The sequence below is a fragment of the Sinocyclocheilus anshuiensis genome, unplaced genomic scaffold, assembly GCF_001515605.1.
Source record: "Sinocyclocheilus anshuiensis isolate Anshui unplaced genomic scaffold, SAMN03320099.WGS_v1.1 scaffold615, whole genome shotgun sequence".
NCBI classification, from domain to species: domain Eukaryota; kingdom Metazoa; phylum Chordata; class Actinopteri; order Cypriniformes; family Cyprinidae; genus Sinocyclocheilus; species Sinocyclocheilus anshuiensis.
The window spans coordinates 1,420,825-1,438,425 of record NW_015552647.1 but is presented as its reverse complement, the minus strand read 5'-3'; the positions used below and the strand labels follow the sequence as shown (position 1 = coordinate 1,438,425).

The 17,601-nt window shown below is 36.1% G+C and overlaps 1 protein-coding gene across 8 annotated transcripts in view; it reads right to left on the bottom strand.

Moving 5' to 3' along the window:
* Positions 1-17,601, bottom strand: part of chl1b (cell adhesion molecule L1-like b) — a 94,713-nt gene that overhangs the window by 31,596 nt on the left and 45,516 nt on the right. For 5 of the 8 annotated variants that reach the window (XM_016458572.1, XM_016458579.1, XM_016458576.1 and 2 more), the window contains exons 1-4: positions 14,995-15,169; positions 3,754-3,948; positions 2,268-2,285; positions 1,255-1,363 (exon numbers count right to left, since the gene is read on the bottom strand). In XM_016458572.1, the coding sequence (XP_016314058.1) occupies positions 1,255-1,363; positions 2,268-2,285; positions 3,754-3,847 (221 nt within the window). In that variant the 5' untranslated portion in view covers positions 3,848-3,948; positions 14,995-15,169. Of the gene's footprint in view, positions 1-1,254; positions 1,364-2,267; positions 2,286-3,753; positions 3,949-12,676; positions 12,734-14,994; positions 15,170-17,601 lie in introns of those variants that run through there. The other 3 variants (XM_016458574.1, XM_016458573.1, XM_016458575.1) reach the window with 3 other exon arrangements.

Below are 17,601 nucleotides of genomic sequence, written 5' to 3'. Positions count from 1 at the left end.
GTATTACAATTTAAAATAATGGTTTTCTATTTTAATATACTTATATATAATGTTTTTCTGTGATCAAAGCTGAATTTTGAACATCATTACTCCAGTCTTCAGTGTCACATGATTCTTCAGAAATCATTCTAATATGCTTATTTATGATTGATTTTGGAAACAGTTGTGCTGTTTAATATTTTTTTTATTACCTGTGATTCTTTTTTCAGAATTCTTTGATGAATAAAGAGTTTAAAAAAAAAAGAACAGCGTTTATTTAAAATAAAAATCCCTTTTTAACAATACACTACCATTCAAAAGTTTGGGGTCAGTATCTTTTCTATTTTTTGAAATAAATTAATACTTTTGTTCAACAAGGATGTGTTAAATTAATAAAAAGTAATAGTAAAGACTTATATTGTTAGAAAATATTTCTATTTTGAATAAACACTGTTCACAAGTTTTCATTCATCAAAAAAATCCTGAAAAAAAGCATGACGGATTCCCCCCCAAGAATCAAAAAAATTTCATTTTTAAAATTTGTATTAGTTTGCATGCATGTGAGCCTATGATCAAACAAAATGTTTATATTTATTTGTATATGATAGTTTTATAAATTTCCCAAAATTTCCAATTAATTCCCATAAATTCCCAAAAATTCCCGTAAATTCCCATAAATTCCTGGTTTCAAACTTGGAATATTTCCAAAATTCCCCGGACGAAGTTCCCATGGAAAGTTTCTGGAAATTTTCCGCCCCTTTATCAAGCTACATATGATAACATGATTATTTCATGATTGAATCTGATCCAATTTGATCAGTTTGGAACAAATTAATGCATTTTTTATAATAAGATTGAGGCTGGAAAAACAGAACTGTTTGTTAAAGAAATTCAAAATGTAAAGAAATTGAAATACAAATTCTGTTCTTTTGAACTTTCTATTCATCAAAGAATCCCTAAAAAAATCCTGAAATAAATAATGTTTTCCACCAAAATATTAAGCAGCACAACCGTTTTCAACACTGATAATAATATAACTCTTCTTGAGTGTCAGATCATGTGATACTGAAGACTGGAGCATGGCTGCTGAAAATTCAGCTTTGCCATCACAGAAATAGAATTTTTGAATATATTAAAGTAGAAAACAAATAGCGCAAATTGCAGTAATATTATTATTTTTACTGTATTTTTGATCAAATTAACATAGCCTTGGAGAGACTTTCAAATGCACTAAACTATTGAATAGTAGCGTATTTGTGTGTGTATATTGCTTACTCCGGTCCAGGGTTTCCTGTGGCCTCACACTTCATAGGAAAGTTCTCTTCGAAAGGGAAGGCGATCAGAGATGCAGGTGAGTGCTCTGTAATTGTGGGCAGCTGCTCCACTAGATAAAGAAACAGCCAGAGAGGAAGAGCTCAGTATACTGTAGAGGAAAAATGGTAGCATGCAACCTGCACGCAGCAAATGGTGATGTGAAATGGCTTTGGTTCAATTGTAATGATTTTCCACAATCAGGTCAACTGTTTTGATCAATGCATACAAGACTAAAGGTAAACAAAATATTTGTTGGAGAACATAATTAGATATTGAATCATTGATTGTGTGGTTGGCCAAAGAGTGAGTTGTTATCAGGCAATGGCAAATGATCCGGTCAATGAGAGTTTGTTTGTGGTTTAGAACAGAAAGAAACTAATGGCTAATACAGCTTGAGTGTAAAATTGGATATGCATTATCAAAATCATGATGGAGTGATGGTATTTAGTTACAATTTGTCAAATGTAAAGTGGTTTGCTCGCTCTGATGATGTAGGTCGTCCACTATGCACAAAAAAACACTCTAAAATCATTTAAATGCTTTGATTTGAGGGAACATTCAGGTTAACATTTCTACTCTATTAACCACAACAACAAAACAGTGTTTAATTTGTATCTGTCTATGAAAAATAACTAATTTGAATTAGACTGTGTTTACAAAAAGTACACAATTTTTTAAATATAATTTCATGATAAAAAAAATAAAATACATTCCAGGATGTACCATACTAGTACCATGGTATCCAAATACCATCAAGGAACATGGATATGATAATTATGAAGTACCATGGTATGATATCCCCATCTAATACCATAGTATGGAGGCAGTAGCTACTTCATTCTAAATGTCCCCAACAAAAGAGCAAATCTCTGCATTTATGCATGATTTTCAAAAAAAATCTGATGGTTGGTGGATGATAATGGACTCTATGGATGAAGTTACTAGTTCTATGGATGGCTTGGCATTAAACTTACTGTTCATGTGTGCTAAAACTAACAAATCCACCGCAGCAGGAAGAACACAGAGAAACAAGCGTGCAGGGATTTGTTAGAACCATATAGATATGATTTAATTTGAACTGCTAACAAATAATTTATTGTCATCAAACAATTGAATCCAGGTCCATGATTGACTATATAAAAGTAGAACAGAAAAAAAGAGCAGTGCTGTGTTCCTGTAAGATATCTTTCAGGCCCTAAAGATATATGGTGAATAATTTAACAGCAACAAAATACACTTTTATCTGGTTTCCTTGGAAACGGTGAAATACATAGCCCGAGCAATAAATGATACCTGCTGTCAGCTTGAGTGAACCTGCATACAAACACCCATTTCAAACAGATTAGTTGTAAGAACAGTGTGCTCAATATGGAAGCCTGCTTCCCTCTCAGAGTAAAAAATAAAACAAACAATTATGTGATAGATGTAAAATAATAATAATAATAATAATATCACATTGTGATAGAAAAAGTCATAATTACAAGATAAACTTAAAATTATGAGAAATAAAGTTGCAATTATGAGAAAGCTGCAATTGTAAGATATGATATCACAATTTTGATAAAGTCACCAATGTGAGATATAAAGTCACAACTGATATGAAAATGAAGTTACTGTTGTTATATATTGAATAACAACTGAGTTATGAATTCGGGATTGTGCAATATGAACTTGCAATTCTGAGATATAAAGTCGCAATTGTGGGATATGAAGTCGCAATTGTGATATACGTTAATTATTATGAGATAAACGTGAGATATAAAGGCATTTTTGAGATATGAAGTAGCATTTCTGAAATATAAAGAAAATGAATGAAAAAAATGTAACTGTGTGACATGATGTTGCAAATGGGATAAAAAATATTAATTGTGATTGCATGAAATTGCAAATAACAAATATGAATTCTCAGTTGTGGTATGAAGTCGTATTTGTGAGATGTAAAGTCTTAACTGAAATGAAATCACATTTGTCAGATATGAAGCTGCAGTCGTGAGATACGAAAATATCGAAAAGTCTAAAGTGTGATAAATGTAGCAATTAATATAAATATGAAGTCATAATGTTCATAATTGTGAGATATGAATTTGCAGTTATGAGATAGAAAGTCTCAATTGTGAAATATAAAGTCAAATTTGTGAGATGTCTCAATAGCGAGAAGTAAGAAATAACGTGCAATTGTGTAATATGAAGTTGCAATTAAAAAATAAAGTTGCAATAAGAAATGAAGTCACAATTTCCTTTTTATTTATTTTTTTATCTGAGGTAGGAAAAGGCTTCCATAGCTAATTTTTCTCCCAGAGGGCATGAAAAACAGGCCAAATTGTGTAAATGGCAAACAAATAAACAGAAACAATGCTGAAAATCTGATCAAATATATAACCCAGTAAGACTCTACAATGAAAGAAAAGAAAAATACTACAGAAATAATACATAGAACAGAAAGTCATTTATTCAACTTACCTTCAAGTGGAATATCCAAGGCATTACTCTGATACTTGCAGCTCATATGAAGGCAAGTGCCTAAAAGGAGGAGGATTTTCCGTAGCAACCGCATGACTGGCCAAAGCCTCGAAGGAGAGCGGAGGATGACAGGGAATGCTGCAGTTTGCCAGGAGTCAGTACATCTCACTCCAACACAGTCTGGGGTCTCTCTACCTGCACAAAACACAGCACAGATCTTACTGGCACCCAGACGTCAGCTGCAAACAAGAAATATAAACAATACACAGACTTCCGAGCAACCATATGCTTACGGTCAGCCCACAACATCACATATAAAAACAACCCTGTCACCTGCACAGACACAAAGACTTGCACATTCTGCATGTCTCCTGCTGAGTAACTTGCGTCAATGTCTATCCCAACTTGTATTTACTTGAAATGCATCTGTGAGAGGAATCTCCATATTAAAGCTCTCTATCACAGAGTCCCTGGAGACATGAATTGTATTTCTGCAAATTGTTTATCGGTGCATGTGTGGCAGGCACATTTCTTCCCTCCGTTTCTCCTTCGTAACACTGAATACGAAAAATGAAACCTTAAAAAAATTAAATAAATGGAGCCCCCCTGCAGTTATGGTAATGTGCAGCAGCTGTTGCAGAAATTATTCTGAATTATGAATTCATGGCACTATAACAGTGACAGATTTTGATTAGCTGGATGCAGTATAGAGAGAGCAGAACCACATGGCTGTTAAATCACAAAGCTGGCAGATGTGCTTAAATATGCAGTAAGAAATATGCTGCTTTGTTATACCAAAGTGGATGAATGTGTGGTACGGGATCAGTAGTTGCTTTAACCTTTTGGAATTTGGCGCCAGCGAGACATCTGGCTGGAGACAAATCGAGTTCACGCCCATTTTCCCTTCAGATTCATAACAGCGCTGGCAATAAAATGCTGCTCGGAGTAACTTTAATGGAGGTCACCTTACATGGTGTACTGGGAATCAGCCTTGTACTTCCAAAACTACAATACGACGTCTGGTGCCTGTTGGTCTGCAACATCTATAATTAGGGTCAGACAGAATCTGTAGAATTTTCCTATAGTGAGTTTGGTAGAAAAATTTATGGGATTCTCTGGAATGGATTTTGAAAACAAAATTAAATGGCGCTAAGAGCACTTATTGGTAGCTGAAAGTAGCCAAATTTGGTTGTCATATTATTTACTGAACTCACAGCACAGGGAAATGTGTGATGAATGACGAATAATAGGCATACCAATAGTGGATTATGCACAATATATATATATATATATATATATATTGTGTAATTTGTATGCAAGGCAAAGACACAGGGCAAGGTGTGATGAATAACAAAAAATGGGCATGCCAGTTGCTGATTATGTGGAAAAATGTAACCAAAAAATTACAATAATATGAATAATAGGCATACTAGTAGCAGATTGTGTACAAAAAAAAAGAAAAAAAAAAAAGAAAAATTTGATTAATCACAAACTATTTTATTGACAGTTAAAATAAATAAAATACAATGTGATTTGTATGCAAGACAAACATGCAAACAAGGAATGTGTGGTAAATGACAAATAATGGGCATACCAGTTGCTGATGCCAGTGCAAAAAAATGTAAATAATAAATAAATACAGTAAAAAATTTGAGATTAATCGCAAATTAATATATTCTATTGTCAAATAAAATACAGTACTGTACATAAATACAGTGTCAACTTAATAGAAATGTATATTATACATTTATTTAATATTTTAAAATATGTTGTCACATTCAACATTGAACTACTGTATGTGATACACTGTGTTCCATTATTGTGATATAGCAGGGGTGGCGAACGTCAGTCCTGGAGAGCCACAGCCCTGCAGAGTTTTGCTTCAACCCTAATCAAACACACCTGAACGAGCTAATCAAGGTCTGAACGGTTACTAGGAAGCTACAGGCAGGTGAGTTTTAATTAGGGTTGGAGCTGAACTCTGCAGGGCTGCGGCTCTCCAGGACCGGAGTTTGCCACCCCTGTGATATAGTATATACATTACTGTGTCCGTTATTTTAAGGCCCCTAGGAACCAAACCTCAATCCATCACCATTGTGCACCTAAGGCACTTAGTACTGGGGGAGTTTGCTTCAGGGGATTGTCCCTGTACTGGAAGTCACTTTGAATATAATTGTCTATTAATGACTACTTACAGGAAACTTTATCTCAATGGCTGTATTTCTATACGAATTTTGCAACTCGTTTGAGTCTCACTGGTGCACAATAGCCGTTCTCATGTAGGTTGGAGCCCCAGGCTCATTAGGTCACTTCCTTTTTGACTTTAATTAGTTAAACACACAATAAAATAGATCCGCGCTTAACTCTGAGAACAAAAGAGTGTCAGGGAGGAAGGCAGATAGAGAAAGAGAAAAACAGGGAGCCTCACAAAATACAACTTTATCAGCCATTCCCACCCCTTCAGGAGCTACATTTTCACAGAAAACCATTGATGACTCTTTGAAACCATATGAGGTCATTTATTCATGCATCTAATTAAAGTCCAGAGAAGGATGTGGTTGGTGCAGGACTGTTATGTTCTCTTTATTTCAGCATTCAGGGCCAGTCATGAGAGATAACCACACTTCACTGCCCCTCCATTTTAACCCCACCAGCTGCTTCAATCACCACCTTTTCCAGCCGGAATTCTGAAGCCCATCCTCCCTTTAATCTTCTCCTCTGCTTAACAAATCCGATAGGAAACACAGAGGTCAAACACCAGTAAGCGGAGAAGTAATTGAATAATTGACCACTGTGTGAATGAGTCGATTCGCTTCATTCCTCAGTGGGGGCTCTTGTTTTCTGATGGGCTTGAACTCTGCTCCACATGCCTGCATTTTTTCATAATGGTATTAACTCTGCCGGGGAGAGCTTTTGTGATTTAGTGCTGGTTATGGTGACCTCTGAGATGACCTCTGTGATGTCACTAGAAAGGATGGGTTGCTGCACCCCTTGACTGTCATACTGAAGGCTTGTGGCTACGGTCTGTTGGACTTGGATGCGTTTCTTGGAGCCAAAGACAATGCCTGATGCTCTAGCGCTTGCCTCGAGACTGCTCTATCTCCCACAGATGGTGTCTAGCTTTAGAGGCCAGATTAAAATCAAAAGGTAAAGTGCTAAGCTAATTGGATTGTAATTTAATGGCCAGTGTGGTGTGTTACTGGTGGCATATGTTTATCATCCTGATCCAATACAATGCACCCTGGATTTACACTACTGCACTAGTTACAATGAAACCTGAAGTGCTACACTTAGAGAATCTTTTTGTTAATATGCTCATTTACATGAACCATCTGATCAAAACAATTCACTACAATGCCTTTACGTCACAAAATATGAGAGAGTCCTTTATAATGAATCAATTCACCAGAATGAATCAGACATTCCATTGCAACGTGTGAGAAAGAGTCGTTTAGTACCAACCGTGATGCATTGGTCTTTACATACAGTAGCGATATACATGTATGTGAAAGAGTAATTTAGTCTGAACTGATTAAGCAAAATAAATCAGTCTTTCCGTGGTAAAATATGTGAGAGTTTAGTATGAACCTATTCACTAGAATACACTTTCCATTGCGACATATATGAGAGAGAATCATTTACTATGAATCGATTGACAATAATGAATCAGATTTTCCTTCACTATGTGAAAGAGAGAGTCATTTAATAAGTCATTTATGTGTAAGAGTGTAATATGTATAAGTTTAATGTCATAGAAACCGATTCACTTGAACGAATCAGACTACTTCACTTCTCACTGAAAAAAGTCTCTTGTCATAAAATGTCTTCATAGGAATATTCAAGCAAGACTGCCTGAAGGCCTATTAAAGAGCATTTCAGTTACAAATAAATCATAAATCTGGCACTTACAAATAGATCAGCATGAATCAGATCAACTCTATCCACTCGTAAGTGGATTTGTAAGGAAATGTCAGTAAGACAACATTGCAACCAAAGAGAGCTCCTCTAAACGTTTCAATCTGCAACTTTCAAACTAACAAAGCTCATCCCCATACAGCCTACCTAAGAAATACCCTGTAAACAACAAAGTGGGACTTTCTTAACAACTACAGCCTGCTCTTAATCCCCACATCTCAGTCTAATGATACTGGCAAGGGGTAAAAGCTGCCCAGCGTGGGAAGGTCTGCGTGAACTCTGACCTTGCATTGCCTGGGCAAAGCGGTCTAGAGTAAGAGCCAGAGTAGGAGGAGAAGGTAGAATCTGGGCCGAGAGAAATCAAGAGCAAGCTTTTCTCCCCAATTGACTGATGGCGTCCTGCCACTCGTGCACTCGCCTCGCCCACTGTGAAGACTCATTTGCCATGGAGGATAAGCGTAAATCAGGACAGTGAAAAAATAGGAAGCAAACTGGCAGTGGAAGGGAAGCAGTTGGCTGTTCAACTCTATGAGGAAAAACAATCACATCTATTCCTCCCACAACAGGATCCGTCACTGCCAAAGCATCACCATTTATCTGATTATTACTGGCCGTACTTTAATAAATAACCAGAAGAAATGCATCTGATGCTTACATGTAGAGATACGCAATTCATCTACTGGTTATTAACTAATATTAGTGTTTTATTTTTTTTAAATTAATTTATCAGTATCAGTATTGGATATGTATCGCCCAGCCAATTCCCAGATCAAACTAGCATCTAATACAGTAATAGAGATAAATATTAGAAAAGATTATTATTATATCAAAGTGTTTTTAATTTAAAGAGAAGTTGTTCCAAACCTCCATGACCTTCTAACTTCTGTGAAACAAAAACATTTTGAAGAAAGTTGGGTAGCAGCCCTGTTCCGCATGTACTGTACATACTGTGTATAACAATTACAATAACTTGGTAATAACTAGGTACTAACCCTGAACCTACCCCTAAACCTAACATTAACACATTTAATTACCTTGCACCTCCCACTACTTTCTTGGGTTAAGTACGATGTAAGTACACTATAAGTACACGTACTGTAAAATAAAGTGTAACCGAAAGTTGGGGTCCAAACAACATTGGATTCCATTGCCTTCATAGCATGAGACATTTTTCAAAATCTCTTGTGTTCCAATAGAAATACAGGTTTGAAATAACATGAAGTTGAGTAAATTATAACAGAACTTCCATTTTTGGGTGAACTATACTTTTAAGAGTGCATGACAGCGCTCTTAACAACTAGCAAGGAAAGAGTCAATGCAAGCAAAGCTGCCTGTTTACAGTAATTCTACTTCAAATGGTCTCAGTACCACTGTATTGTCAATAAGCAGACAGATATCTGCTATACAGCACACGCACAGTGTCTTTTAGTATGAAAACTTTGTGTGCACACTGTGAAGGCCACTAATGGGATTAGCTCCATCCCCGTTTTGTCAAACTGGATTAATATATTCTGCTGCCTGAAGAGTCTTGATGGCTGTGTATCCTCCTCAAACCTTTGGATAAGACCCCGATTCTGATTTAATCTCTCCAGCACATTTAAAAAATTGGTGAGATTACTGACACTAAAGAGCAATTAGCAAATTCACCTCATTTTGTGCTATAATGAAGAGTGTTTCATCCATTTAGTCACTTTAATCTCTCGTTTAGCTTGATTACAGTGTAAACAAAAACAGAAAAAGGATAAAGATGTTACATTTAGAGTACATATTTTCAGCAGCAACAACATGTTATATGAATGAGCATAGTAAATAATACTTTTTTATTTTAACATATTTTAAAATGCAATTTATATCTGAATTTTCGAATTGATTTCTGATTTGCTGCTCAAGAAACAGTTCTTTCTTATTGTTATCAATACTGAAAAGAGTTTTTGTGGAATATTTTGTGGAAACTGTGAGCCCTACCATTGAAAGAAAGAAAGAAAGAAAGAAAGAAAGAAAGAAAGAAAGAAAGAAAGAAAGAAAGAAAGAAAAATCAAGAGGAAAAATCAGCAAAAATGTTACAAAATATTTATATTTCAAAAAAAGTGTTCTTTTGAACTTTTTATTCATCACATGCAGACTGCAATAAGATTATAGAACTATCAAGTAAATGTTTCTGTTCATAGCACAACTAATGGACCTTTTTCACATTTCCGGGTTTCTCAGCAGCGGTAGTCGTCATAGTTGGGTAAACTTGAAGAGCAGTGAATGGGAGAGCACCACAAATTTATTTTTGTGCATTCCCAGTTGCTCAAATAGTAAAAGAAAAACTCCACGATAGTGTTTTCATGACTTTCAATAAAAGGAAAAAAATTGAGAGACTGATAACGGCTGTCAGAAGAGAGAACGATGTCAAATTTACCGTCCCTCCCATAGACGCTGCATTAGAAACACCCTCGCATTAGCGTTAACTGTTTTTTTTTGTAATTTGATGCAAAGGTGATATAATACAAAGAATAGTGTTATAAATGTAGACACATTTTTTTTTAAATACAAATATGAAAAGCTTTCGAGGATTTCACATTTCCGGGTTTCTCAGCAGCGGTAGTCGTCATAGTTGGGTAAACTTGAAGAGCAGTGAATGGGAGAGCACCACAAATATATTTTTTTGCATTCCCAGTTGCTCAAATAGTAAAAGAAAAACTCCACGATAGTGTTTTCATGACTTTCAATAAAAGGAAAAAAATTGAGAGACTGATAACGGCTGTCAGAAGAGAGAACGGTGTTAAATTTACCGTCCCTCCCATAGACACTGCATTAGAAACACCCTCGCATTAGCGTTAACTGTTTTTTAGTAATTTGATGCAAAGGTGATATAATACAAAGAATAGGGTTATAAATGTACATACATTTTTAAAAAAATACAAGTATGAAAAACTTTCGAGGATTTATGATGCTGATGACCGTTAAACGCGTCATCACAGTCTTGTGAATAGGGTCCATTTGAACTGAATACTCTTATGAGAAATATATGACTTTTTGTTCTGAGCACAGTTTGAGACTGTCTGAGAAATCTGAGATTTCTCAGATGAGACACAAGAGTTAACTGCATGGGGGCTTTTTCTTAGAGAAGCAGGAAACTAACACAAAAATGTAATCTCACTCTCTTGGAGAAACAAAGATATTATTAAAGAGATTTGTGATTTTTTTCTTTATTATGAGCACCTGTCTGCCCTTATCATTCTACAATACAATATCTATTAATCTTAAAACATCTGCAATTCTAACACTTCAAAATGCTGCTAAACTGTTAAAAATCAGCATAAACAATGCATAAATACCACCTTCAACAGGCATCAGCTACACAACATATATATATATATATATATATATATATATTATTAAAACTTCTGTTTGCGCAAAGCAGAGAAATTACTCTAAATGAGATTAAAATATGTAAGTGATATTAAAAAATAACTATAGCTAACTGAGATTTGACTCCGCTTCAGTCGCTTTTAACATGCATGCCAGAGACTAAACGGTTCAATTACCAGCCCATCAATAATACAGTAGCCTGAACGAGGCTTCGAGGGGGAATGGGATGGGACAGGGGGATGAGTAAGGAATGCAGGGACGCTTTGCGCTCAGAGGCAGAAAGCATGCATTTGGGCAAGAATAGAAAAAGATGTGGGCAGGTGGAAGACAGCTTTGGAATAGGATAGTGGGAAGCAGAAGTCATAAACCGTCTCTGTCGTTGACAGGGGATGTGGGAGTGAATGAAGGAGACAGAACGTAGATGGATGGGGGCGAGGGATGGCATGGGCGTGGATCATGAACTTGCTGTACGGAGAAGTGGAGAGATTGTTTTTTGATGGAGTGGGAGAGTGGATGAGCAAACTGTAACTTCATGACATGAAGGCATATTGACCAAGACGTACAGATGGATTATGAAGGAGCTAGAGAAGAAGTGTGAAAAAAGATGAGAAAACTATAATCAATGAAATGAGCTCCAAACCTTAAGTCCCCACTGGAGAGATGGCGGATGACCTTGTGACCCCTGTGAACTGCTATGACAGAGATTAACGTGTCCCTGGTCAACAGTGCAATTTATTTTAAAAGTGCCATCAAACCAAGACCAGTTCCTGAGTGTCAACCTGTTACATGTTTTTCTTGATTTTATGGAGTGGGTTCTCTAGTGGAAAAGGTCTCACTTCCTCTCATAAATGTTCTTGTTGGGGCAAAAATACACACCAGGAGAATAACTAAAGAACAGATGAATTATAGTCCATATTGTTTTAATTGTTCATGTCTGCATTTCAAAATGAATGGTCTAAATATAATGTATCTGTACTATTCATTTTTTCTAATAAGTTGATAGTCTACTAAATCTGAACAAATCAGTATTTTTGAACAAATCTTTTAAACAAGTGAACGTTCACTGAAGTCTCTCAACTTTGAAACATGTGACTGCTTCCCTGCGTTTAAAGACTATAAAGTGAGCAAACAGTTTAAATATGAGTTCTGAAGGATCATTTCATTGGTTGGAACAATGAAACGAACACAGCCCTTCATTAAACAAGACTCAGAGAGTCACTGAATGAGAATAAATCTTGTTTGTGAACTAATTGAATTAACTTGTTTGTGAACAAACTGAACGAGGGATCTGTAGGGCATGTTGTTTTTTCAAGATCAAGCATGTGAGTCAATTTTCAGTTGAGTAAATGATTAATTGACATCACTCATAATACACTCATAATACTCACTGGCATAATGCCTTAACCTGTAGAATTAATGAACAAACCTTTTTTTGTAAACCGATTCAAAAGAGTCACTTAGAGGAATCAAAGTCCTCAGCTCTACTCTCCTGGAACAGATTCCCTCCTTCTGCCCTAACAAGTATCTGTTGAATCCAAATTCCAATATATTTACATCATCAATTTAAGTCCAAACGTCAAATGTTTATAGCTGTAAATATATAATGACTCAGGAGAAGGTACAAGCTTCACTGTTTTATTCATGTTCTTACCTTACTGGTTTTACTACCAAACCAAAACACATACAGATTGGCACTCACTTCTGTCTGCTGAAAAACAAATGAAAAAGAAACAAACAATGTGGCTTGCAAAAAGCAATTTCAGTGAAAGCAAACAGTAATGAGAAATGCATTATACTCAGGATTCACTAATGCAAATTAGGCCAGATTGCATTTTTACCAACCAAATGAACTGAATGAACTGTGACGTATCAGATCCACACAAAAAGCTGTAAAGTTCAAGTACCCTAAGATACAGCAGGCGTCTTGCATTGCTAGTCAGTATTTCATAATTTCAACTATTTAAAACAAGTTCATGACCAGAACGCAATGTTCTACAGATGTGTTGTTGGGCCCAAATACATAGAGCCCAACCTGAGAGCGAGAAAGAAACAAATTGTCCGCACGGCTAAAGTCGTGCAGAAGTCGGCTGTGAAGAATGAAAGAGATCTTTCAAATGCTCAGCAATCACAGATGTGCTGTCAAGTAGGGAGGAGGGGGAGGGATAGAGAGAGAGAGAGACAGAGAGAGCGTAAAAATGTCCCTATATGTGCCACTTCACTACACGTGAGAAGGAACTGGCTGAGTGAGAAATTCCCTTTTGTGTCTCAGCTTTTATAATATTTTTGTTTCATTACCCTCTTTCTTTGAAGTCTTTGAGATGAGTGGAAGCCTACGTGCCCTGGACAGCGATCATATTAGGCTGTTATCCGTGTTGAGTGGCCTGAAGTAGAGGGGATTGGAAACAGGCACACCAGGGGGACAGGAGTGTTATTTTGTGGGAACTGACACAGCAAGAGCCCTGGCTACGTTCATTCAGATCTGACGGATGTTGGCAATCTCCCAGGATGAAATTTGGCTATAGCCAGACAAGATGAATAGAACTTGTGCCCAAGATTATCTTCTTCCCCTGACACATCTAAAGCTAATTTACTTTTTTCCTCTTGTAGGTAGAATTTTTTATTCCTAAGGCAAAGAAATATCCAGTGTTTGTCATAGAGTAAATACCACACTAATTCTCCTCTGTATATTTTCCAAACAATGGCACACCTGTGTCTATTGACTTTTGTGGTGTGTAGAAGAAGGTGATTCATATGAGCTATTAATGTAGAACATGTTAAAACTTGTTCCTTAACATCTGGATAATCTTGTTTTAAATAAGCTACTTGGCAGTTCTGTCGGAAGCACTAAAACAATCCGGATTTCTTTATAATTTCAACGTTAAGATAAACCACTGGTCTTTTATTAGCGTGTTATGAAACAGAACACGACACAAAATTGCGAATTCCAAAAAAGGTGCTTATTGGACACACTTTCATGACCTCATGGAGATGCTTATTAAGAAAATCCCAAAGATTAACGAATGAAGTTACAGAGCAAATAAACCATTTCCACAACTTTTCTCATAGCAAATAACCAACATTATAGTAATAAAAGAAAAGTGCATACACATAATCAAGAAAAACAGGTTGAACATTCATGTACTGTTAAGATTGACTTTGCTGTTTTTATGTTTGGGGTCTCAGAGACCCTAAGAATGCATGTGTACACATAAGCATAATTATTTATTAAAAGTATTGATTTTAAATTAAACACTTATTTTTCCTCAAAATAATAATAATAATAATAATCATTTCCACCCCAAAAATGTTTTTTGGACCGAATCAAAACCCAGTAGGCAGATATTGCTTACATTTTTAAGCCTCTGCTGTACCACAAAGTTGACATGCACTTATTTAGAAATGTAACATTCTTTCTATTAGAGGGAAATTTGGGATCAAAATCAGTAGTCTATCTATACACAGAAGTGTTTAAAAAAAATTACATTTATTCAATTATTTGCATACAGAAAGTGGTCTCTAAGATTGCAAAAAGATGTTTGAAGCATGTTAGCAGTTAAAATGTTGTTTTTTAAACAATTCTCATAACATTAAAAATGTAATTAACAATAACAATCTAGCTTATTATAAAATAGATAACAGAACATGAGAGCTAATAAGCCAAAACATTAATATGAGCGTGAAATAAAAAGTAAAATTCATCTGACATGGAAATTAGTCACAGGAAACATGCAAGAAAAAAATAAAGTGCAAAAATATAAAAGGTCACACTTAATATTAAATCCTATATAAGCATTGGATAAAAAGACAATCATTTTGCATATCACACACTGCTTCACTGTCCCTCCAAAGGCTTTCTGTAACACACGTGCGGGGGTCACAGCACGCACTACTACAGTAGTAATTCCCTCTACCGGCACGCTTTTATCTCAAGCTCAGACAAACCCATCACACAGAAGCCTAAATACTCACAGGAATCTGCTTCATTCTTGTCCACTCGTCCTCAAAAAGACAGACGAACCTTCCTCTTCTGCACAGTCTAATCCCACAGGCGTGAAACACAGAGAGTGCTGAGGAAATCCAGAGAAACGTCTACCACAGCAGACACGGGAGAGAAGCCCCGCCACTAGTGCGCAGAATGGTGCGGAGCGAGAGAGGCACTGGGGAGACATATGCTGCCAAAGCCTCTCGCCTGGCAAAGAAGCTCATTAAGCGAGTGACAATCACTCCCACAAAGCCAGATCTGAGCGCTTTTCACATGGAGTGTAGAAAGAAGGAGAGATACAGAGAGAGAGAGAGAGAGAGAGAGAGAGAGAGAGAGAGAGAGAGAATGAAAGAGAGTGAATGAATTCTGGGTGGAAGAAGTTGCATTTAAAGCACTCATGCATGGGGAGACTTGACAACGTTTTGTGCCATGGATGTCAAGATCCATGTTTTGCCTTTTGTAACACTGTCATTATGGTTAAATAGGGTTCATCTGAAGTGTATTTGAGTATTGTTTGATATTAAAAAGAAAGGATAAATATACATATTTTGAGAAAGCTATTAGTTTAGTCTTTTACATTTTATGAAGGCAATGTGAGCAGCACATGCTAGTACAAGAGTAGCCATTATGATGTTCTGGTTGATTGCAATGACGTTGCTATGCAGTCACTAAGGTGTTCAATATGGTTTGGTTATGGTTTAGTTGCTATGTGGTTGCTAGCTTGTACTGGGTGATCAAAAGTGCCTACCCCCAAGTCTATGATATGCTGGTCTACAGATATGGGTTGGGTCACTGCTTCATTTAAGTGAATTTCACTCATTTTCTCATCGGCCAGGGTAAGTAGAAGATACATTTTTCATATCCCAAACCCTAAGCATGAACAACAGCAACAGTGATGCTATCCTTAGCAAAAACTACAATACACATCCTTTCAGAAAACTATGCACGATCAAATCTGAGAAAAGCAGTAGTTTAGTGGTTTTTAGATACTTTTTCACATTTTCTCAAGAAAATGTCACATAATTAGTCACATTAGTTCATGCAAAAAAAATAAAAATCTCTCGTGCCGTTCAGTCATTTTGTCCATACAATGAAAGTCAAAGTGTCCAAAGTTATTTGGACCACAGTGTTAAAATGTTAAAAAGAATGAAAAGGCATACAGCTTTAGAACAACAACAGGTTAAGTAAATGATCACAGAATTTTCATGTTTTGGTGAACTACCCCTTTAAATTATAGGTTCACAACCTTAAGGGTCATGACCCCACATGTGGTCGCAAGAGATGCAAAGGGGACTGTGAAAGATGTCTATACACTGCATCCTGCTTATTGTACATACATATTTTTTCAGCATACTTTTATAGCTACATGATTCAGATTGTGCACTTTCAATTATAATCAGTCAGAAAAATTTAAATGGATTGAATAACTGAAATGAAACTGAGAGAGAGAGAGAGAGAGAGAGAGAGAGAGAGAGAGAGAATGAAAGAGAGTGAATGAATTCTGGGTGGAAGAAGTTGCATTTAAAGCACTCATGCATGGGGAGACTTGACAACGTTTTGTGCCATGGATGTCAAGATCCATGTTTTGCCTTTTGTAACACTGTCATTATGGTTAAATAGGGTTCATCTGAAGTGTATTTGAGTATTGTTTGATATTAAAAAGAAAGGATAAATATACATATTTTGAGAAAGCTATTAGTTTAGTCTTTTACATTTTATGAAGGCAATGTGAGCAGCACATGCTAGTACAAGAGTAGCCATTATGATGTTCTGGTTGATTGCAATGACGTTGCTATGCAGTCACTAAGGTGTTCAATATGGTTTGGTTATGGTTTAGTTGCTATGTGGTTGCTAGCTTGTACTGGGTGATCAAAAGTGCCTACCCCCAAGTCTATGATATGCTGGTCTACAGATATGGGTTGGGTCACTGCTTCATTTAAGTGAATTTCACTCATTTTCTCATCGGCCAGGGTAAGTAGAAGATACATTTTTCATATCCCAAACCCTAAGCATGAACAACAGCAACAGTGATGCTATCCTTAGCAAAAACTACAATACACATCCTTTCAGAAAACTATGCACGATCAAATCTGAGAAAAGCAGTAGTTTAGTGGTTTTTAGATACTTTTTCACATTTTCTCAAGAAAATGTCACATAATTAGTCACATTAGTTCATGCAAAAAAAATAAAAATCTCTCGTGCCGTTCAGTCATTTTGTCCATACAATGAAAGTCAAAGTGTCCAAAGTTATTTGGACCACAGTGTTAAAATGTTAAAAAGAATGAAAAGGCATACAGCTTTAGAACAACAACAGGTTAAGTAAATGATCACAGAATTTTCATGTTTTGGTGAACTACCCCTTTAAATTATAGGTTCACAACCTTAAGGGTCATGACCCCACATGTGGTCGCAAGAGATGCAAAGGGGACTGTGAAAGATGTCTATACACTGCATCCTGCTTATTGTACATACATATTTTTTCAGCATACTTTTATAGCTACATGATTCAGATTGTGCACTTTCAATTATAATCAGTCAGAAAAATTTAAATGGATTGAATAACTGAAATGAAACTGAAAAATCAATTTTGAATT